This window comes from Podarcis cretensis (assembly GCF_951804945.1).
Source record: "Podarcis cretensis genome assembly, chromosome: 6".
Lineage (NCBI taxonomy): Eukaryota > Metazoa > Chordata > Lepidosauria > Squamata > Lacertidae > Podarcis > Podarcis cretensis.
The window spans coordinates 32,418,357-32,441,062 of record NC_137175.1 but is presented as its reverse complement, the minus strand read 5'-3'; the positions used below and the strand labels follow the sequence as shown (position 1 = coordinate 32,441,062).

The following is a 22,706-nucleotide window of genomic DNA, read 5'->3' as shown; positions in this document are numbered from 1 at the left end:
ACAATCTACTGCAACTCTCACTGAATTACCATTCTCAGCAATAACCCGAGATGCAGGAGATGCATAATACATAAAGGTTGAAGGGACTGAAGTTACTCAGTCAAATACATCACTTTTAACTCTATTAAATTTCACTTATTACTAACGCTCGCAGCTAGAGCAGCTAAAAATAGTTTTAACATACGTGTCATAATCCTGTACCACGTTCCCCACACACCAGATGGCGGTCAGGTATTCATTTATCCCATTTGGACTGATATAGTGAAGAGAATCTGGTGACTTTGGATCTCCATTGGAGCCAGTGAAATCTACACCCACCTGACACAATAACAAAGAACACAAAGATAAGATTTCTTTCTAGAAACAGGCAACCAAAGAAAGCCCAACATTCATGGAAGTTGACTTCAAGCATACCTAACATCAGTGAAGAATGCTGCTGAAATAATCACTAAAAAACTCAAGGCAGCTGAAGAAAGGTCAAACATTCGGTTCCCCCAAAATGCAACCAGGGAGACTATGTATTAGAATGATCAGTGAATTCATTTTGTTTAGTCTGGCAGATATACAAGCAGCAGACTTATTCACTGACAGATCTAGTAAACTGGTTTTTGTGCAGTTTAAGTGCAATGGCTTTTTCACAGGAATATATAAATGCTTGAGTTGTTTTAACTTAGGTGGAAAAGGCATGTAAACAGGTGACCCAACTCACAGTGAAATTAATTTGGCAGCCTCCCATGATGTAATCCAGGAAAGAATATTCCATTTCAATCTGAAAAAAAACAGCACACAACTGTTACAACTTCTACCCTACAATCACAGAATAGCAAACTCTTCTGTATGAAATGCTCCTTACTTTGCAAGACTTGACTCGAACAATGCCAGAGTTTTTATAGCTCTTCTTCTTTCTCTTCTTCTCAGGGTGAATACACTCAAATTCCACCTACAAAGAAAGCAACACACATCAAAGGAACTTGTTCTAGTTAATGAAATGAAACCACATAGTTCACATTTTAAGATACATAGGACAAGACCAAGCTAGAAAAAATAATGGTAGCCATGCATACTGGCAAGTGATCACAGCTTGACTGCCGGGTCAGCCTGACACCAAATGGAACCATGCAGACCCGTTGGGAGCTCGCTTTTGACCTCTGCGAGAACCCTCAATGTCCTGGTCGTCCCCAGGACCTTCTCTGGGGCACTCGTTGCCTGCGAGCTGCCTAAAAACTCCAAAAAGCAGCAACCAGTTCGCTGCGATAGCAAACCTGGCTTCCTTTCCCCCTCGCGGTAAACCAGAAAGCAGAAATTAGATATCTTGGGTTGCTGAACACAGATGACTTAAAATACAACATCTATTGCTTCCTAGGAACTGTAAAGGGTGCTGAGAATTGCTCTGTGAGAATCAATTTATTGTTTCTATGATTCTTCTTTGCAATGAGAAATAGGTTCAATTAGTTAATAAAAGAAGGTAAAAGTAAAAGCTCACCGGAGAGCTGCCACCTGCCTTCTGTAGCTGGGAGAGGTTAGTTTCAAAAATGCCTATCAAGTCATGTGACCCATCACTATCATAATCTGAACAGTGCACCTGAAAGGAAAGAAACAGCAGGCAATGGACAAGCAGAACTTTATAAGAGAGAATGACTGCTGCTCACCGCTTGGTCTCTCGCTTCCAACAGCTTTGCAGTGATGCATGTGAACTCCCCTATCAAATCTGAACTGGTGCTGTCATCCATATCACTAACTGAAACCTAATAGTAAGAGAGAGACCCAAAAATGAGTCCTTGAGGAGAGCCATGGGTATGAACCTGTTTAGTAGGCAATGGAAATGCAACTAAAATGCTGAGCAGATAAAAAAAGAAGAAAATGACTGTTCCAAGGCTAAATTAAGTAAAAAATCCAGTTATAGAAGCCAAGCAATCAACTGAAATTAAGTCTTATATAAGCCTTGTAAAAAGAAACAATGGGAACAAAACAAAAACAGCACAAAAACCCAAGACATTCAACAGCAAAGAAGAGCCTTAACACAAACCGTATAATCCAAAGTTCCCTCTTATTTTAAGAACTTTGCATGAATACTCTTCCCAGGTGATATCTAGTCATGCAAAAACCTGCAAGCCTCATTCTCAAAAGTCAAATGAAATATGACCTTGAATGTCCATGCTAAGCCATTTAGATAGTCTCCAATGGAAGGAAAACGGGACTCAATTGAGAACTGCTATGTGTTTGGGGCTTAAAATAACTTTGAGTAATGCTATAGTTTAAACAAGAGGTAGCTTTCAACACTGCCCTTGTTTACCAGCAGATTTAAAAGATAGGAATTACGTCTAGATACAATATACGGCTTACATATAAATGGCTTGATCGTAAATATATTATCTTGAATGCACATCCCTCTAATTTGTTTGTGACCAACATTCAGTGATGTGTTTTTAGAAGTAAGATTTAAAACAGCACAAGCCAACAGTGTGCATCCTAGAACACCATCAATTGAAAAGCAGTACCTTTCAGTAATGGCATAGATAGGGGGGGAAATGCAGCCTTCTCACCAGATTAGGAGGTGACAAGTGCTCCTGGTTTACACTTGAAAATCGAATTGCAAACCTGACTGAACCAAGGAGGCAGTGCTCTTTTCATCTTTTATCCCCTGGTCTATCTACACACCAACCATTATCACTCTTGTCTTGGATTTAGTTTCAATTGGCTCTGCTTAGTTTCAATCTCCCTCTGCTCAGGCAGGGAAAGCTTTTGCAAGTGCAGATCCAGAAAGATACATGAATGTAAAATGCTCTTCTCTCCCTGCTTGGGTGGGAAGGACATGCCCTTTATAGATGCAAATTTGGTGCTGTCATCCAGCATGCTCATGCATATTCTGAATAAACAAAGAAGAATGAGAGCACTCCAGCCCAACCCCAAGGACAGTTACTAGAAGGTTATTAGAATGACTGTTCACCTGATTCCCCTGGGAATGGCTGGGCAGGTCAAGAGCTGAGTCAACTTAAAAAGGTAAAGGTACCCCTGCCCGTACGGGCCAGTCTTGACAGACTCTGGGGTTGTGCGCCCATCTCACTTAAGAGGCCAGGGGCCAGCGCTGTCCGGAGACACTTCCGGGTCACGTGGGCAGCGTGACATCGCTGCTCTGGCCAGAGCCAGAGCCAGAGCCGCACACGGAAACGCCGTTTACCTTCCTGCTGGTAAGCGGTCCCTATTTATCTACTTGCACCCGGAGGTGCTTTCGAACTGCTAGGTTGGCAGGCGCTGGGACCGAGCAGCGGGAGCGCACCCCGCCGCAGGGATTCGAACCGCCGACCTTTCGATCGGCAAGCCCTAGGCGCTGAGGCTTTAACCCACAGCGCCACCTGCGTCCTTACCGCAGGCCTATTTACACATGCCGGGTCCCACAGTTGTACTATCAACTGCTCTTGCTGTAAGTTCTTACAAACCCCCTAAAGTCATAATTTCCTTCATTAATCTCCAAGTAGAGATAATCTACTGACACTGCTAACACACCTTCAGTTACATAACCAGGACATGACCCTGGTTAGAAATACCCAATCTAGTTGTGATCGCCAAAAATGGAAGGTTTGACAATGAGCAACAGCTGAGGGGATCCTCAACATTTATGTTTTATTCCTCCAATTGTGACTATCTCACTAAAGGTATCTAGCATCTTCCATTCCTTTACGTGAGTATAATACTCCCTCTTCCACATATACAGCTCAGCTTCTCCTAAGCAGCCTTAAACAAAACATAAGAGCTGCCCATCTGGATTGGATCAAAGGACCATCTAAGTCCAGCATTCTGTTGTGACAGTAGCCAATGCCAGGGGTGGAGACCTGTGGCACCTAGATGTTGTTGGACACCAATTACCGTAAGTCCCAGATAGTATGGCTAACAAGCAGGGGTGATGGGAGTTGCAGCCCAGCAACATCTGGAGGGCCAAATGTTGCCCACCAAAGGGCCGTGGGAAGCCTGCAAGCAGGCTAGAAAGTCCAGGTTGTGAAATTTGGTTGGCCGATATATTAAAAATCCTATCTTAAATGGCAATTTTACCGGGCAGTGGATATGACTTCACTTCTGAACATCAGCAAATTAAGCATATTAAACAACTGCATTAGATACTTGGAAGTGCATTTTTTAAAAAAGCAATGGACTCGTGGAGGCTTTGCAGTCACTATATAGTTTAGAATGTTTGGGTATGAAGATAATAATTTCTTAATTAAGCCACAAAAACCATAGCTTAAAAACAGAGCCAAGCATCCTCCAAAGGGCATTTGGGTACACACAGGTCATATTTTCAAGCTTTCCCACAGAACCAGCAATACTACAGACTTACTTTTGAAAATTCAAGCCGCTATTTAGGTCTTCATGATCTTGGTCTTCCATAAAACTACATTTAAGCGTGTAGGATTAAATAATATTATTTATTATTTTCAGACATAGTTGTAGTCCACAGTGGATGTACTGCAAAAACTAGTCTATACAGAAAGACAGCTCTGGCAGATGATGTTTCCAGGTTAACCAATAAACAGAACAAGGGTTCCTGTTCAGTTAGAGGGATGGAGAATAGCTCATATTGCCAGTATTTTCAGTGCTGCAAGTATATTTCAAAGAAATAAATGGGTAAGCACACAGAAGGAAATCTGGTGCAAAAATAATGGCAATCTAATTAAATTATTGGGCAGCCACACATTATTTGGTTTTAGTTCTTTCACGGTCAGACTTCATATTGCAAAAGATGTTTATAATTAAATCAAATGGGTTCTCTAACCTGTATTTTATTTTTATTTTTTAAAGTTAAATCATTGTCATCACCTTCATTGGTTTGTTGAAGTCACCACCACAGAATGTTTGCAGAGGAACACTGAACTTTCTCCAGCAGGGATTTAAATTGTTCTTAATTACCTATAAAAGAAATCCAATTACAATCACGCGCCTGAGATCTCTCCTCATCCTACAAGTACATTATGACAATGGCATTCCCTCACCTAGATTTCCGCAGATTATTATTATTTAAATAATAATTCTGTTCCAATAGCTGCATAATAATTTTCTGGATGAAAAGTAGAGTACCATTATGATAAGACATAACTCATTGCTTATAGGCAAAAATCTATTAATACACTTGATGTGTAATAAACATGTATGTATTTTCTGTATTTTTAAAGCCAATTTCTAGTTTCATACCTAGATAAATTTAAACATGCATCTCAGCTGAATGTGCAGTTTGGCATAAGTATGAGATTTTGGGTGGCTACAGCTGCAAAATTTAAGAGCTGCTGCAGTGCCTTCCAGACATCCCAAATGGCTTGTACATCACTGCCCAAATATGAGGAACTTATAGTGGGTTGAAGTCTGAGAACCACTAGCAGAAGAAATTACTATGTAATGCAGCCCACTCTGCCCACTGAAAAGGTTTTTCTGAAGGTCGGAAGCCCTCCGGAAGAGTGTGGGATGAGGAGGTATCACCCAAAGTCTGGCCGAAGAACCTTGGATTGGCAGAGCTCCATTTATGCATAATGCCTCTGCCTGATTTTGTCCAAAGAAGTAGCAGTTCCATTTTTTTGCAACTGAGTTCATTCAGAGCTCATTAAGATATAGCAGCTCCTGAAGTTCAAAAGTTGAATCACTGTGTAAATCCTACCTCTGATCGGTAGACAAGCTGCCATTTTCCACCATCACTCTCCTTATAAAACTCCAAAAATGGATCAGATTTGCCCAAAAAATCCTGCATAGAAAAAGAACCTTGATCTTTATACAAATAATAATTCAGGATGTAAGAACTTTTAGATATTATATCTATTATTACTGGCAACCCCCCCCCCAAACATTCAACGAATAACAGCTTATTTTCAGTCACAGATGTTTTTGTTGGGTCCTTTTGTTCATTTAGTAGCCTGCAAATAATGCACGCCTATGCTCAGCTAAGGCAAACTATAAAGTGCTTTAAGCACCAAAATCCATGGTAGCGAGAGCTGAAATTATTATGCTTCTCTAGGAAATCTTTACTTCAAGAATTAACTTCAATAAATGAAAAAAAGCTTTACAAAATAAAAATAATAATCACCTTTAATTTCAAGTGTGGTCTACACACATGCCTCTCACATTCAACCTCCCCCCCCCTGCCCCCTTCGAAGCAACAGACAGGTCCATTCTCATGTAAGCCCTTAATTACTACGCTTATTGCCATTTCCTTCTTGATGGTTCTGTCATGACATACCTTGTGAAACCTATTCACACAGGTACTGCTATAGAGCCAGTGTGGGGAAGTGTCCAGGGATCTAGTCCCCACTCAACCATAAAGCTCAGTGGGCCAGTCAAGCCTCTCAGCCTAACCTACCTCACAAGGTTGCTGTGAGGATAAAATGGAGTGGGGGGAGCTCTGTACACCACCTTGAGCTCCTTGGAGGAAAGATGGGATATAAATGTTGGTTCAAGTACGGAATGAACTGGAAAGAGAGTTACTTTCAATATACCATTTACCTTTTTGTCTAAATTCCGGGCTTCAACATCTAAGGACACAACTCTAGTGTCTTTAATCTCTTCTGCAGAAATCTAAAAATTCAAGGGGAAATAATTTCAGTGAGATTTTGGAAAGTAGTTCTAATGTGAATAATGCAGGCCGTTCAAATACACAAATTATAAAACAAATTCACCAATGTACTTCACAGTTAGCTTAACCAAAGGAGAAATATGTGAAGCTATTATGTTCCAAATACATTCGCATGAAGCAGCAGTGTTATTTACTTCCTACATTCCTCCTGTGATAATGTGACTGCTGTGGAATCCAGAAGCTGTCTGAATTACTTGCAAAACGGTTTTGGTTTTTTTAAAGCAAACCTGAACCACTTCATACTCCACACATACATTTGACAATAATGAGGTTTGTTGTCCTGTTTCACTCCCCTCATCTTTTCATTGTTTTTTAAAAAGTTTAACTATCAGAGGTCTGATTTAGCCCTATTGAAATGAATGGGAATGGGAAACTACAAAATGTCTATACAATTCCCAGCAACTTCTCAAAATAGGATAGGCAAACCCTTAGCATGTATGCCTATATCATGAATTCTGTAGCACTTACCGTATTTTTCGCCCCATAGGGCGCACCGGCCCATGGGGCGCACCTAGTTTTTTGGGGGGGAAATAAAGGGAAAAAAATTATTCCCCCCCCCCGAGCTTCCCCTGACCCCAGAACAGGCTGCTATCCACAAGTGGTGGGAGAGCTGCGCGACTTCGTGCAGCTCTCCCACGGCTAGCAGAGAGCTGCGCAAAGCCCGAAGCCTGGGGCGCGCAGTCGCGCAGCTCTCCCACGGCTTGCGGAGAGCTTCTTGAAGCCTGGAGAGCGAGAGGGGTCGGTGCGCACCGACCCCCCTCGCTCTCCAGGCTTCAGCAAAAGCCTGCATTCGCCCCATAGGACGCACACATATTTCCCCTTCATTTTTGGAGGGGGAAAAAGTGCGTCCTATAAGGCGAAAAATACGGTACCTATTTTGATTTTTTTTAAAGGCCTGTACATTCCTGTGTACACACAACACACCCACCAACAATTACAAAAAGGCTCACAGGGGTTTGTTGGTCTCCAGGAGTAAATTTCAACCTAGGGTTAATTCTGCTTTGCTTTGACACAGGAGTTAACATAGTCTAAACTTGAAATGTTTATTTCTTATTTGGAAAAAGAAAATACAAACAGCAAACCTCATTAGGCCATTGAGGTTACTGAGGTACATTGGCCCACTTCCACTATTTACTATGAGGCCAGTATTTCACTTAGATATTATTTGGTTTCTGTGTTGTTTCCTCTTCTGTTATAAGCCAATATCTCATAGTTCCCTTTTTCTCCTCCAGGGCTTCCTGATAGCCCAATAAAGAATTTAAATAGACATTGAGATTTCCAATGTACCCCAATAGCTTTTGTATTGGATCACTTTTTTTAATATGATACTTAAAAAACACTATTTTGTCTGTTAAACTGGAGTAATTCTGAAATTGATCATAATTTTTAAATTTATGTTTATTTCAGATAGTTCTATATCACTTAATATTTAAAATTAATGGTATATATATATTCTTAAAAGAAAAACACTCACAATTCGATTTGTTCATAAAACTAGAAAATTACCTTAAAATGCCTGCTGAAATAAGGAAGACTTTGTCAGGTGATTGAAGTTCAGCAAAGGATGCCTGTCTAATCTCAGTTGGGCGGGAATTCCATAAACGTGGAACACCCCCCCCCCAAACGCGGAATGAATGGCTCCTAGTAGTTATGAGCCACACAGTTGAGCTATGGGGGACCACTAACAAGGATTTTAAAGGGTTCCCCAAAGCAATTATTGGTGAAAAAAAATGTAGAGGAACCTTAAACTAGCCAGAAATTAGTTTCTTACCGTAACAGTGCCTTTTCCTGCAGGTTTTCCTTTCTTCAGCATTAAAGGCTGTGTGACAGTTTTACTCGACACAATCTAAAGAAGAATGAAATCTATGCATCCATTACAAAAGTCACATAAAGTGATATATTCTACCCTGAGGCAGAAATGTGAAGGAAGAAATATCATCGGCAAGAAGCCAATTAACATGCTGTCAACACAACAGACATTATTGCAGCTATCAGTTATAACAGCCAATCATAACTATTTACATAGTGTGAAATTTTACCAAAAGCATTTGCCAAGATACATGTCAATGTAACTATATAAGTGTAATGAGAAACAGATTTGAAGTTTTACGTGATTTAACCATTTGGATTTTCAGACAGTTCCCAAAGCCTCAGGATGCTTTATTTTAAATTAAAAGGACAAACACTATAAGGATCAAGTAAACTCACATGCCAAGGTGCTGAAAGGATTGTGTAACTCAGCCCTAAGAACAACATCCAATGCTGTAACAACAATGTTATGGCAGATGACTTGCTGCCACCAGCGCAGCAGCCCCTTATCCAGAGCTTTCATTGTCGGCAATGTAATACTTCTCCTTTACATCCACAGGTGTGGCAGTGGGTGTGCCGGACTGTTGCCTTGCCTTGGTAATGGACTGGATAAGAGCCAATAAAGTGAAGCTCAATCCAGATAAGACAGAGGCTCTGTTAGTGGGTGGTTCCCTAGACCGCATGGATGGGAGGTGGCCTGCTCTTGATGGGGTTCCACTCCCTCTGAAGGAATAGCATGGAGGTGCCACTGGATGAATTGCTGTCACTTGAGGCTAAGGTGGCCTTGGTGGCATGGAGTGCCTTCCATCAGCTTTGGCTGGGGACCCAGCTGCATCCCTATCCGGACAGGGATAGCCTAACTTCTGTTGTCTATGTTCTGGTACTTGGGGTTGCCTCTGAAGACAGTTCAGCTGGTGCAGAATTCAGCGGCCAGGTTGCTTACAAGGGCAAGACGGTTGGAGCACCAATCCTGCCTGAACTGCACTGGCGGCCAATTAGTTTTCAGGCCCAATTCAAAGCACTGGTTTCAACCTATAAAACCTTAAAGGGCTAAGGACTGCAATACCTCAAGGGCCGCTTTCCATCATATGAAACAACTCGGACCCTGCAATCACTATCCGAGGCCCTTCTTCTCCTCCAGGAATGGTCAGGAGGGCAGCAACATGAGAACTGGCCTTTTCTACTCCCTGCTTGTGGAATGCTGTCTCCAGGGACTGGGGAGGCTCGCCTGGTGACTTTGTTATATATTTTTAGGCAGCAGGTAAACATATTCCTCTATGGCCTTTTAAACTCTCTCTCTCTCTCTCTCTCTCTCTCTCTCTCTCTCTCTCTCTGTGTGTGTGTGTGTGTGTTTATATTGTAAATCACCCAGTGATCTTTGAATAAAGGGTGGGATAGAAATTTAATAAATAATAATAATTATTGTTATTATCCTTGCTGCCAACATAACATTGCTGCATTGTAAGTTTTCCTACCCTATTTCATTGGCACATGTGGGGGTGAGCACTCCTGGAATGCCATGCCACACCTCACATTTTGGGTTACTTAGAGTCAGCATACATCAGGCATAAGGTCAACATCTATTTCGAAGCCGAGGGGTGGGACTGAGAACAATTCTATTATGGAATTATTGTCATGTGCAATAGTCACAGTGAGGTCTGGTTTTAGGGTTGGCAAGACTGATGTTTGCTAGTGTCCAGCAAACAAGCAGGCCCATAGAGTCCTGCACCACCACGCAAAAGGAGGCAATTGATGCAAGTACTTCTACACTTAACTGAAAGCTTTCAGAATATTAACTCCTCCTTTCATCTGTGTAATTAAAAGGTTAAAAAATAGCATGTAGCATTACAGTACATGTTTTCCAGTACCTGTCCCAAGGTGCACTCTGCCCCTCCAAGAAAGTCGTCATCATTTAAGTCATAGGATTTGTTATCAATGTCATAAATGCCAAATTTCAGTTTCTGAACTTTCTCAAAATAATAATCAATTCGCAGCTTCTTTGAAAATTGAGGATTCTGGCAATTCTTTATTTTTTCAGTTCGATCCAACTGTAACAATACAACAAGAAAAGGAAATGTCATGCTTAACACTCACATTCTTCAACAGAAAACTAGAGGTGCGATCTAACCAAAGTTAAGTACTTTCTAAGTTCTACTTTCAGTGGGAGAGATTTAAGACTGTTCTTAATCCCTCTGAAACTATTTGGATTTACAAGTGCTTCGTTTTAACTTAAGAGGAAGAAAAATGGTTGAATACGCCAAAGTTATGCAATTTTAGGTGTTTAACATTGGCTGCATCTCCTGTTTGAAATTCTAGAGCACCTCTGCCAGCCAGTGACAAAAATACTGAGCTAGAGGAACCAATCATCTGACTTGATATAAAGCAGTTTCCTACACAACACTTTCCTGTGGCTGCTTACCACAAGGGAAACAGTTCATGGAAGCATATCTTCCATGGTGGTCTTCTCGTTAAGGACCAAAGAAGCAAAAATACAAAGGAAAACACCAATGTCCTTTTTTTCCTGTAGGTTGTTCAGGTCATAAAGTGGCCTGAGTCACATGGAATGCTAAATCAAACTATGACATATTTTGAACAAGCAAGCATGCAAATACACAAAGCAAAAAATCATGGCCACTTTGCTCCTCCCCTAAACCATAGTATGAGATTAAAATTATGTCTGATCCTAAGATCATTGTTTGCCTCACTCCAAGTAAACCACAAAGTGCAGCTAAAGTTTGTTTTTAGCTTGCTGCTCATGGCTTGTTCGGAGGAGACAAAACCATGAACCTGGGTTCCCATGTAATGATATGCTAAACCATGGCATGGCTTAGTTTTGATTAGTGCATCAGCAGTAAGCTTGGCGGGTAGCTGCAGATTGTGGTCTGTGTGCCCACATACTTGCTTGCTCAGGCTTAGTCATTATTTGGAATTGGCACTACATGTGACCCAGGCCAGTACAGAAATATACTGCCTTCAATCTTTCCACCATCAATTACTTGTAGAAGTTACAAAAATGAACAAGAGTTTTAGGCAATCATGCTGGTCCATTATATATATAAAAATCCCCACAAGTTGCATAATAGTAATAGTTTTTTGTTAGGAAAAACCAAAACGCCAAAGTTGTGAACAGGCTTCTGATTTCTCCTGAACACTTTTTCAGGTTGGATCTTGAGTAAAACCAGAAGGGGTGGAGAAGAAAAAGTTGGGTATGTTGACTCTGGGGCAACTAAAGATGTATTGTCTCCAAATGCAACTTCAAACAGTAAAAAGATTTGATAACATAGTGGAACTTTCAGCATTACAATAGGAATATTAAAAATGCTGATGCTATGTTGTTGCCGGCCTCCTTTCTCCACCAAAAGCCAGAGGGAATGAATTAGCAAATACAAAATTCAGTTAAAAATAATTTATAAAAACTTCCATGATTAAAAAGCTTGGGCTACGTAAAAGCCCTGTATTATTTTTTTTAAATGGGACATAGAAACAAAACTTGTGATATTTTGTTGTCATTTAACTCATTTAATTGCTTAAACCTGTAAAATATTAATCCTTAATTAATTTTAACCAAAACGTCAAGTGTTCAGATGTGTTCACATTGCCAACTTCTGGTAGTTTTCAAATTACTAGAAACAATTCCTTACTTCGGTCCATTGGTTTCCACCAACATCTTGAAGCAGGACACATAGAGGGTCAGATTTTGAGCCAACATCTTTATCAAGCAGATTATCGCATGATATGGACAGTTCCACCTTTGTCACGCAGTGCGCCATCTGTTAACAGAGTGAAAGGAGAATGTTGAATACTCATTAAACAATTAGGTCATAATAGTAAAAAATATGCATACAGAATCACAACAAATCTTCAGAAAATGTCATCCCTGCAAACTGTTTTAGTTTCCTAATACTTTCTTTGGACTGCCATGTATTCTCTTGTCTTAACAGACCATAAAGCTAAATACATTTTCCTCCAAAAATAAAATAAAGAAATAAAAAAGTAATGATCAGATACACTGCTTTAACTACTTGTCTGACACTCGCAGAAAGATTTGGCCAAATGCCATTTAATACGATGGTGTTCGGGTTGCTTCATAGTCAGGTTTTCTAGAACATGAAAACTGCATGAAGCTGCACTTTGCTTGTACACATGCGTATTTCCCTGCAAAAAAGCCTCTCCTCCTGCAAATGGGGGGGGGGTTGTGGGTGGAAGCCGAGCTCCGCCTCAAGAAGGGGGCGTTAGCCCCCTGCCACCCACTCACCTGGCTGGCGCACCACGCCCATGGGCAAGCGCCGAACCAGGTGCCTTGGAAGGGGCGTGGTCTGCGGCTTAACTCGCCGCTGCGCCAGCCACACGGCCCTCACTTTTCGCCGTCCCATCGCGAGTCACCCTCCACTCCCTTAGAGCTCAGGGTTTCAGTTTTTCTCTTGGCCTTGCTATGGGCCTTAGGTTGGTCGCCCTGGTTGTCCGGGGGGGCCTGGTAGGAATTTTTCCATTTGGCATTAGGCTTTGTGGTTTTTTCGCCTACCTCGTAGTAATCGTCACAACTTTCGTGGTATTGGTGGGTAGGTTAGGCATTGGAATAATGTGTTTGTGATGTGTGGAATGGCTAGGTGTGGCCATCGCCTACGCCTTCAATTTTGGGTATTCCGTTAAAGGAATCCAGCGGTCGTGTATTCTGTCCGATGCCTGTGTGGCGGGAGGCCATGGCACGACCCTCGGTGACATCAGGGGAGAGCTTATAGTTGGATTAGCATCAACAGGCTCCACCTACTGGTGAATAAACCCCCCTTTTAGACTCACCCCTCTCCGAGTGGGTGGAGTCAACTGACATGATCCAATGCCTAAGCCAATACCTTTTCACTTGCTGTAATCAATAAAGTTGTGGCCTTTTCTTGCCCATTAACCTTATATCACGTGTCCGTGTGTTTTCATTCCACTATGCGGGGATCGGGTCCTCGAACCACAACATGTAGTGTAACATTCAAATGGACCAAATGCAAAATGTGATAATCTGCACATCAGTTTCACACTAATGTCAATGGAAGGTAAGCAGGAAGAGATGAAGCCCTGCTTCAGATGCTACAGAAGCAACACCTGGCGCAACCAACCCTTTCATGCATCTAAATTTAGCTGATGTAAAAAAGGATTGTGTGGGGACACCATTTAGGCTTCCCAAACCACTGCAAAGAATAGCTGTGCACACCTGAGAAGGTGCAAGAGCAACCAGAAGGTCCCAAGAACAGTTAACGTCTGTTATGACTCCATTTGTTTTACTGGACACCCTCTCTCTTGTCTATAGGGCCCAGCCACCACACAGGCTTAACCTGTGACAGTAGTTATTTTACCATGGGTAAATATAAATGAGGAAAACCACCACTAAATATTTCATTGTTCATGTTTCATTCCTTGTAGCTCACACTCCTTCACACATTGCCTCCACAACTGGCAAAGTCAGGACATGATAAGCAGATGCCATAAGACCATCACTCATTACTCCTGTGATACGACTGCAAATCACTTTCTCACACAAATACAAAAGGCGATTCATAAGTAATAATCATCCACGAGTTCAGAAATATCCAAAAGAAAAGGAAGCCTCTGGGCAGACAGGACACCTTCTACAAGACGGGCACTCAAATCACGTGACCATGCACACTCAGAGGAGATATCAGGGTCTGACAGGCAGATATCTCTGATTGGTCTGTAATCCAACAGATGAAAGGGGCTAAATAGGTTTGAGGCCCTGCTAGATTTGTTCATACTTCATGGAATGGCAGATTCAACCCTGCCAGTTTGTTCTGGTTTCAGAGCCTCATAGATCTTCACTTCCTTTCAGAACTCCCACACTGGAAAGGTGGAAGGGAAAGACTTCACCAAAACCTATCTTCCCTCTCATAGCAGCACTATATGACAATTAATCTGAAAGCATATGCCTTGGCAGAATAGCTATGTTCCTTTAAAAAAAAAAGCATTTTTATTCAAAATTTCAATAGCAACAAACATAAATGGACGCAACACAAAACTCAGTACATCTGTTGTTATATTTGCCATATAGTACCAAGCCAGCTATGTTTCTTCAAAAATGTCCTTTTCTTAAATCACACTATTATCAGTTTATGCTGGTTCCAGGCAAATCTGCTATCCCTTGCAGTTAACTAAGTTTAAATGAGTTGCAAAGTTCCCATTCTCCTCTCACTTAAAGAAGCATTAGCTACTTTCCCAATGGCACTGCTAGAAGGAAGTAGCCTGCAACTTACCTACATCAGGTACTGGCAGACTTCAGGCTTGTGGGATCTTGCTTTTTTACTAGAACCCCAAGATCCTCGAAACACACACACTAAGAATTAAAGAATTCAGAGCCTAGGAACTCATTTTGAGAGCCTGAATCGAACAAAGCTCACAGTCCTTCCACACAGGTTTCCCAACCTTTCTTCATTCCAGCAGTATAATGTGCTGGCAGCACTTGTTAATTCTGTTACTGCTTTTTTCAAGCAACTGAGAGTCAGAAATTCTTGTAGAATGTCCTGAGATCTACCAGCAGACACAGATCTATCTTCTGCCCACCCTAAAAGGAAGGAAATTCACCACAAGTGCTACTGCTGAGAAGGGCAAGGGACACTCAACCAGAACTTTTCTTTGAAAATCACCCCCAAGTTAGGGCAATAACAGCAGTAAAGCAGAGAAAACTCATCTTCTTTCCAGCCACTGATCAAACTCTTGTCTGAGATTGCCTGGTCATTCTACAATTTACTATGGTGCTGCCCAAGGCAGGCAAGACTAAGCAATCTTGCATTCTAACTAGGGGGCTGGTGAGAGTTGTAGCCCAAAACATGTGGAGGGCATTAGGTTTTGCAAAGGGTGCTTTAAATATTACAAGCTACCCATGAATGTCACTTCCAGATAATATTCAAGTGTCCTTTTGCAACATTTCTTTCTGCAGAAGTATAAACCAGGATGTGTCCATCCAGCAGAAGTTCACCCCACCTTGGGTCAGGTTATAGAGATAAGGCCCCTGATAGCTTCTACTTGTGTTGACCATTTTACCTGGAACATCTTACAATGCTCTTCCCAGTGACTGGATTCAATAGCCTATTGGTTTCTAGTGGTGGGTGATGATGCTGTTTGCTGTTTTGAGTTGTGTCCACATAATACGAAAGCCCTGGGAATAGCTTGTTGGTAAATCTTTCTGCCTGGATTGAAGTATGCCACCAGCTTATCTCCAATCATCCTTTGCATTTGCTTTAATATCACCATTATAGAGTCTCATAAGAGGAGCAATTTCCAGCCTCTGGAAAATTAGGAAGCTGCCATATACCAAAACAGGACAATTAGCGCCTTACTGTCTACACTGACCGACAGCAGGACTAACATTCCTGGCCATGCCTGGAGATGATCAGGATTGTACCTGAGACCTTCTGCATGCAAAGCAGATGTTCTACCAATGAGCTACACCCCTTCCTCTTTGATGGTTTGGTCAAGTCCTTTAATAAAGCCCTCCTGTATATACCACCTAAACCACAAAGATACAATTCCTGATCCTGTGTTGTTTCCTTTTCAGGCAGTCCCACAGGTCTCCCTGGAATTATCCCCTTCCTCTCTCCCACAGCTCACAATCTTCCATAGGGGAATCATGGGACAGAACAAACACAGCAACCCTGGAGCCTCAGATACAGAAATCAGTAGTGTTTATAGATGGTGTTGATTACATACAGAATAGCTTGACTAGGGTTCGGATAAGAAAAGGTACCACAAGAAGGAACGACAATATACCTGGGGATAAGGATTTTTAATAAGCCTAAGGTTACACAATACTTGTCAGATGTCTGAAGTATTTACTCTGAATTTGTTGCATGGCTAGCATGGGAGGAGCATTTCTCTCAACTCACCAGGGACAGATGAATTCACCAGCTGAATTCCAGTTTTCAGCTAATAGGGATAAACATAATGCAGCCCAGGCAGAATAAGGGCAGTGTGCTAAAAGAATAGGCAGCCTCACTGATGTCAAATTTGCACCACAATTTCTTTAATCCAACAATACAATACCACTCCCAGGAAGGTGCAACTGCCCAAAAGAAAGCAGGATGCAACATACAACAACAACAATAAACTTTTATTTATATCCTGCCCTCCCCAGCCGAAGTCGGGCTCAGGGTGGCTAACATCAGATATATAACGTTGGTATAAAATCAAACAATAATTAAATTACCTCCTAAAAACATGTCAAAATCAAATTAAAATCTAATTAGATGGCTTTCTGCAGGGTTAGGGTTAGAAAATGTAAGTGCTCATCGATTATCTTATATGGGCCTGTGAGAATGCTGGGAGGCCTCTTTCATATTAGTTCTTATACAAAAAGAAAAGGGGAGTCAGGCTGAGCCCTGACCAAAGGCCTGGCAGAACAACTCCATCTTGCAGGCCCTGCGGAAAGATGTCAGATCCCACAGGGCCCTGATTTCTTGTGACACAGTGTTCCACCAGGCCGGGGCCAAGGCCGAAAAGGCCCTGGCCCTGGTCAAGGCCAGCCTAATCTCTCCGAGGCCCGGGATGTCCAAGGTGTTATTATTTGCAGACCATAAGGTCCTCCAGGGGGCGTACCAGGAGAGGCAGTCCCGTAGGTATGAGGGTCCTAGGCCATATAGGGCTTTATAGAGTTTCAGGAAATGCTGAGTTAGAGTACTGTGGAATTATGGTGTAGCCTTATTGTATTGGTCCTCAAGCCTAATGGCTCAACTTGGATCCGGCGAGATTTCTGGCAGGTCAATGCTGATACCATGTTTTGTGTTGGTACAGGCTGAGTAAAGCCTGTTTCATCCACATTCATCCTTTTCAACAGAAGACTATTGCTCTAGGAGCATGTAACCTCAAGACTAGTCGACTGCAATGTCCTCTATATGGGATTTCCCATTTTTGTCTGGAAACTGCAGTTAGTGCAAAATGCAGCGGCATGATTGCTGACAGGAGTCTGTTGGCATATTACACCTGTGCTTGAAGATCTGCACTGACTGCCAGTTCACTACCAGCCTGAGTTGTTCTTATTGGTATATAAAGTTCTAAACTGTTTGGAACCAGATTACTTAAGGGATTGTCATACCTCATGCGTGCAGTTTCACTTTGATCTGCAAAAGAGGCACTTCTGCTAGCGCCATACAATATCCTTTCTGTGTTTGTAAGGAGTCTTCCTTTGGCACCTATACTTTACAGCTCACTACTGACATTAAGCTAGAACCATCACTATACTCCTTTTGATGCCTATTGAAAACTTTTCTGTTTTGGCAAGTCTATCCAGGCAGACGGTTTGGTTATATCTGTTCTAAATTTTGCTTCAGATGTTTTATTGTGATTAGATGCTTTTAATATATTTTTTAAAATTAAAAGGTCCCCTTTCAATAAAATTTGTAAGCCAGTTTCATGGCTCCTCTAATGTAAAAGTGCAGAGTAAGCACTAAAATAAATTAAGCTATTTTTGCCTGTCTTGCTCTCACACATAGCCAGCTCAGAAACTGATCACAGCAATAATGTAAGAATACTTATCCAAGTCAGACCTAAGTTTTAGGTAAGCTAACAAGAGAAACTACTCACTTTGAAAGCTCTAATCCAATTGTCAGTGCATACTGAATTATTAGCATATGGTATTAAGGGAACATAAAGTACAATTAAATTTTATATTGATATAAATGCTGTATGATCAAGGTCTGATCACAGAATCTGTAGAGAATACATACAATTAAAAACCATTCACACAAACAGAAGCAATATATGAAAGCTTGCATTAGAAGAACAAAGAATACTTTATTCTTCCTATTAAAGAAAACATACATCTTCTCTTTCTTGCTCACAAACTAAAGTAGATGATCAATGGTATAATCCAGTGTGTTATTATTTGTGCTATTGTATTTGAATTGTCTTTTATGGACCACTTTGAGCGCAATGTATTTGTGTAAAATGCAGAACATAAATAAATACATAAATACTATCGGCAACTTCCTATGTTGCATCATTTCAGCAAATACACTGGTGGTTACAGCTTGTGATTTGTCTGGAGTGAGACAAACCACATGTCCAGGTTCAGATGAGGCACTAAGCCAAATTGTGGCTTAGCTCACAGTAACCCAGCAGCAGTACCAGTGAGGACAAGCAAAGCAGACACTATCTATTCTCAAGAACCGCACCTTAGCGCCAAGCCATGATTAGACTTAGCATTACATGTTAACTGAGACAATGTCTCAATACGCCCCCACAATTAAGGAGAAACTCCCTACAAATAGAAAGCTAGAATACCAGGGTGGCTAGGTTAAAACCTTCTCTGCAAATGTGCAATTTGTTATTGGAAGCGGGGCCAGTATGGTTGCAATTGTCCACCAACAATCTGAAAGTTAAGCTCTGTCATCTTTCTTTTACATTATGCAATTCCTTTAATTGCTACTATGTTCATTCAGTTTTAAATAATTGCTGCCTTTGATAAGATGAATAAATAAGCTTCTCTTTAACTCTAAATCTATGCAGACCTCAAAACATATTCCCCTAGGCATATTATTACACTAGAAAAAAGGAAAAGGTTTAAAGGTAAGATACCATTTTGTACATTCATATGAAGTATGCTACACTTCCGAAGCAAATAATTCTTTTCAAAGGAAGGAATAGCTCCTAAGGTCACAGAACAAGCCAGAAACAAGTTTTTATAGTTTTTATAAAGGAGTGGGGAAATTTGTTAGGTGCTTACTCTGCAAAGTGAACTTGTATTTAATTTGAGCAAGACCTAAGATCCTCATCCACTGTATTCCACACGATACGAAATTGACTTCTTATTTGTGGTTCTAGGAATGCATAATCCTATAACTACACAATGGATGGTGGTGTTATTTGCTACTTTGCTATGCAGGTCCCACTTAACAAACGGAATGTGTTCTCTGGAAATTGTTCATTAGGCGAGCATTCACATACCAGATCTACAATTTACACTATTTCCTATGAAAATATTTCTAATGTAGGATTTCCTTTCCCCATTTCTCTCCATGGTTTCTTCCTGAAATGGCTGCAGCCAATCAGCAAGAGAAAGAGAAAGGAGGGAAACGGATTTATCTGATCTCACCTGCTCCCCGATTTGTCCACTCTCTCTTGCTCTCTGATTTGTCCTATCTTGCCCCACCTCCCAGCCCTCTTTCTGTGGTTTCTACCCGAAAATGGCTACCACCAACCAGCAAAGCACAAACAAGGATGTTGTTTGTTTGGATAAGTGAATCTGGAAAGTGTACAGCAGGTTTGGGCATAATTCTTTATGTGTGACTAAGTGAATCTTCGGCTAGCGGATAGCCGGACCTGTGTATATTGTTAAAGCCCTAGGAAGGGAGAACTAAAATCAAGCAGCACGAACAAAGACATTTTTAAATCACATTTAAAATCTAAGTTTAGAATTACTGTCTTGAAAAAAGTATTCTATTTCAAACATATCTGAGGGGTAGGCATGTTAGTCATTTGCAGCAAAAACAAAGATTCTTGTGACATCTTAAAAATTAACCAATTTATTATGTTACAAGCTTTCTTGGATTACAGCTCACTTCATCAGTCGCAAGACTTGGAAGGAGAGAGGAATTGGAGTCACAGTGGTCTATCATTATTCTACCCACTGACCCAGGTGCCCAAGAACTGTCTTCCCGTTTAGATTGTGTCTATCTAAGGTGTGTATTTAGGACAGAATATGGGTTTTGCTGGTGTACCGTGCTGCCCATTAACCTCCACTCTTGAGCTAAGGTATAGTCTCAGTGGTAGTGCTACAGTCCCATCATCATGGTAGGGTTTAAGCTTACTGAGGCTCCAAACCTCTGCTGGTGTGAGGCACCAATTAAAATGGCCCATCAGCTGATGGTTCTTGGAGGCTTGCCTTTCACTTCAAGAGGCAATCCTGTTAAAGCACTGGTCCGCCTTTGAAAAGGGGAAAAGGCCTGAATAGTGGACAAAATTACTCATGAGATCTCTCGCTGGGATTTTTCTTTTTTTGGTGGGGGGGGGAGCAGGAAGTGATGTAATAAAGAAGGACAATAGCTAGAGCAATACTGGCAAAAGACTTGAGCAAGTCCAAATGAATACAGGGTAGAAACCATCTGAAAACCTACTCTATGGCAGAGATGGCAGCAAAGAAAGTGCATTTCTGCTACCACTGCATTCCAGTCACCCAGTGCAACTTTTTTGGGTGGTCAATGATCAGTTACATCTTGTTTCATGAAATAATAAAGACAGTACCAAATGATTTCCATCCAGTCTCCAATACTCCACTCTTGGGAAAGGTGCTTAAGCATGTGGTGGCATCTTAACTTCAGGATTTTTTTAAATTTAAGACTGATTATCTAGAGCCATTTGAATGCAATTTCAGGTTGGTTATGGGATGGAGGCAGCTTTGATCCTCTTGGTGGACAATCTACCCCAGGAACTGGACAGGGAGAACATGTCCTTGGTGGTTCTGCCAGACTTCTCTGTGACTTTTGTTATTATCAACCATGGAATCCTATTTTTGTGAACTGCCTGGTTGTGATAGGACTTGGAGGCACTGATTTATGGTGGTTCTAGTCCTTTGTGCAGGGTCAGTTCCAGAAGGTGGTGCTAGGGGACTCTTGTTTGATGATTTGGCCATTGGGCTATAGAATCCCTCATGACTCCATCTTGCCTCAGTGCTAACCACTGTGTGAGAGCATCCGTGGTTTTGAGATTCTGTGTTAACAATATGCTGATGATGCTCAATGCTACCTTTCCTTTCCATTTAAATCCAAGAAAGCTGTTCAGATTCTGAATCATTTTTGACACCTATAAGACTGGATAAGAGTGAATACACTGAAGCCTGACTCAGACAAAGCAGAGTTGGTCCTGGCCTTACTCTATCTTAGATGATAGCGGACCTCTTGGACACAGGTTTGCAGTTTGGGTGTGTTCCTAGCTTCAACCCTGAACCTGGAAGCCTGAGTTTCAGTGGTGGCCAAGTGCACTTTTGCATAGCTAAAGTTAGAATGCCACCTGCATCTTTCCCTGGCTATATCAGGTCTTCACACAGTGACACATGCTGCTCTTCTATGCCACAAACTGCTTTCAACACACAACCAAAATATATTATATATAGTATTATATATCAGTATCACAAACACCTCCATGTTGGTGTGTGTGTATGTGTGTGTAGAGATCTGATTTCCAAGGTTAGGCATTATAAATGCAAGAAAAAGGCCTTGTAATGTATCATTTTGCCTTTCCATTTGACCGAGAAAGTCATGAAACATGACACAGACATGAGAATACAGGAATGGCATCTTGCACTGCACTAAAATTGTCCACTAAGCCCTTGTAGTCATCTGCAGCCTTAGCCTTCAGGTAAGTGATCCTGTAAGTGATCTTTGTCTCTAAAAAGATACAATTGTTTAGTGCACACAAACTGCATGACCAGACATTTTGGATCATATACTTAGGATGTATAACAAGTTTCAATTTTGTAGCAAACCAAAGCTTTAATCGCCACAAGCAATTGCTTGTCTAGAAAACATGGATTTCAAAAAGGGAGACTTAAACTGGCCTTTTTTCATGGAAATGTAAATCAGGAACATCTACAATGGCTGTTGGATGACCCCTGCCAATGGGAAATAGGGAACGCCTGGCAATCATTAGTGCTTCTGAAGAAGTACAGCAGTAAAAAATCAAAGTAAAAAAACTTCCTTAGAATGGATGGATGGGGAGAGAAATGTGTAACTTATAGCCACAGGCTGCCAACCAAACTATATTCAATGCAAAAGGTACATTAGCTAGCTTCTAAAAACCCAAACACCACATTACTGAGAATGGCAGTAAAATGTTTGGCTCACATATGCAACTGTAACTGGGTTATAGTTACAGTGCAATAAGACAGTCTGAAAAAGCCCTAGAACTGTAAAATGCATTCAAAGTCAAATGATTTTCTGAATATCCTCCCCTTTAGCACAGAAGAGTATGAAGATAAACAGGACTGCTGTAGTATACAGTTGCTTTTTCCTGCAACACTTCAACTGTTTTGTAGGTTTTGTGCTTTAGAGACCTCTTTTGGAGTCTAGAGGTTCAGAGTCTATTAAACCCTCAAATTTTAGATTTGTTGCTTTTATCTTGATGTCAGAGTTTATGAACAGGTAGCCCACCAACAATTTGTAAGATTGAGAATCAGCTCAAAAGTTTGCATTTACTTATTAAAAGCTGAAGAATGAGTCACAAACATATGTCTGAATACATGTTCTGGAAGCAGTAAGAATTATTTCATTAGTTTACAAGTATTCAGACAAGTAATACTGAT

General features: G+C 41.2%; 1 protein-coding gene across 7 annotated transcripts in view; it reads right to left on the bottom strand.

Annotated features, from left to right (window-relative positions):
- The window catches only part of CPNE1 (copine 1), a 53,429-nt gene that overhangs the window by 6,000 nt on the left and 24,723 nt on the right, over nt 1–22,706 (bottom strand). For 6 of the 7 annotated variants that reach the window (XM_079982277.1, XM_079982281.1, XM_079982279.1 and 3 more), the window contains 10 exons: nt 12,058–12,186; nt 10,285–10,464; nt 8,379–8,453; nt 6,478–6,549; nt 5,639–5,722; nt 4,810–4,899; nt 1,484–1,582; nt 854–940; nt 710–769; nt 185–318 (listed from right to left, as the gene is read on the bottom strand). In XM_079982277.1, coding sequence (XP_079838403.1) covers nt 185–318; nt 710–769; nt 854–940; nt 1,484–1,582; nt 4,810–4,899; nt 5,639–5,722; nt 6,478–6,549; nt 8,379–8,453; nt 10,285–10,464; nt 12,058–12,186 — 1,010 coding nt within the window. Of the gene's footprint in view, nt 1–184; nt 319–709; nt 770–853; nt 941–1,483; nt 1,583–1,649; nt 1,746–4,809; nt 4,900–5,638; nt 5,723–6,477; nt 6,550–8,378; nt 8,454–10,284; nt 10,465–12,057; nt 12,187–22,706 lie in introns of all 7 variants that reach the window. The other variant, XM_079982283.1, reaches the window with a different exon arrangement.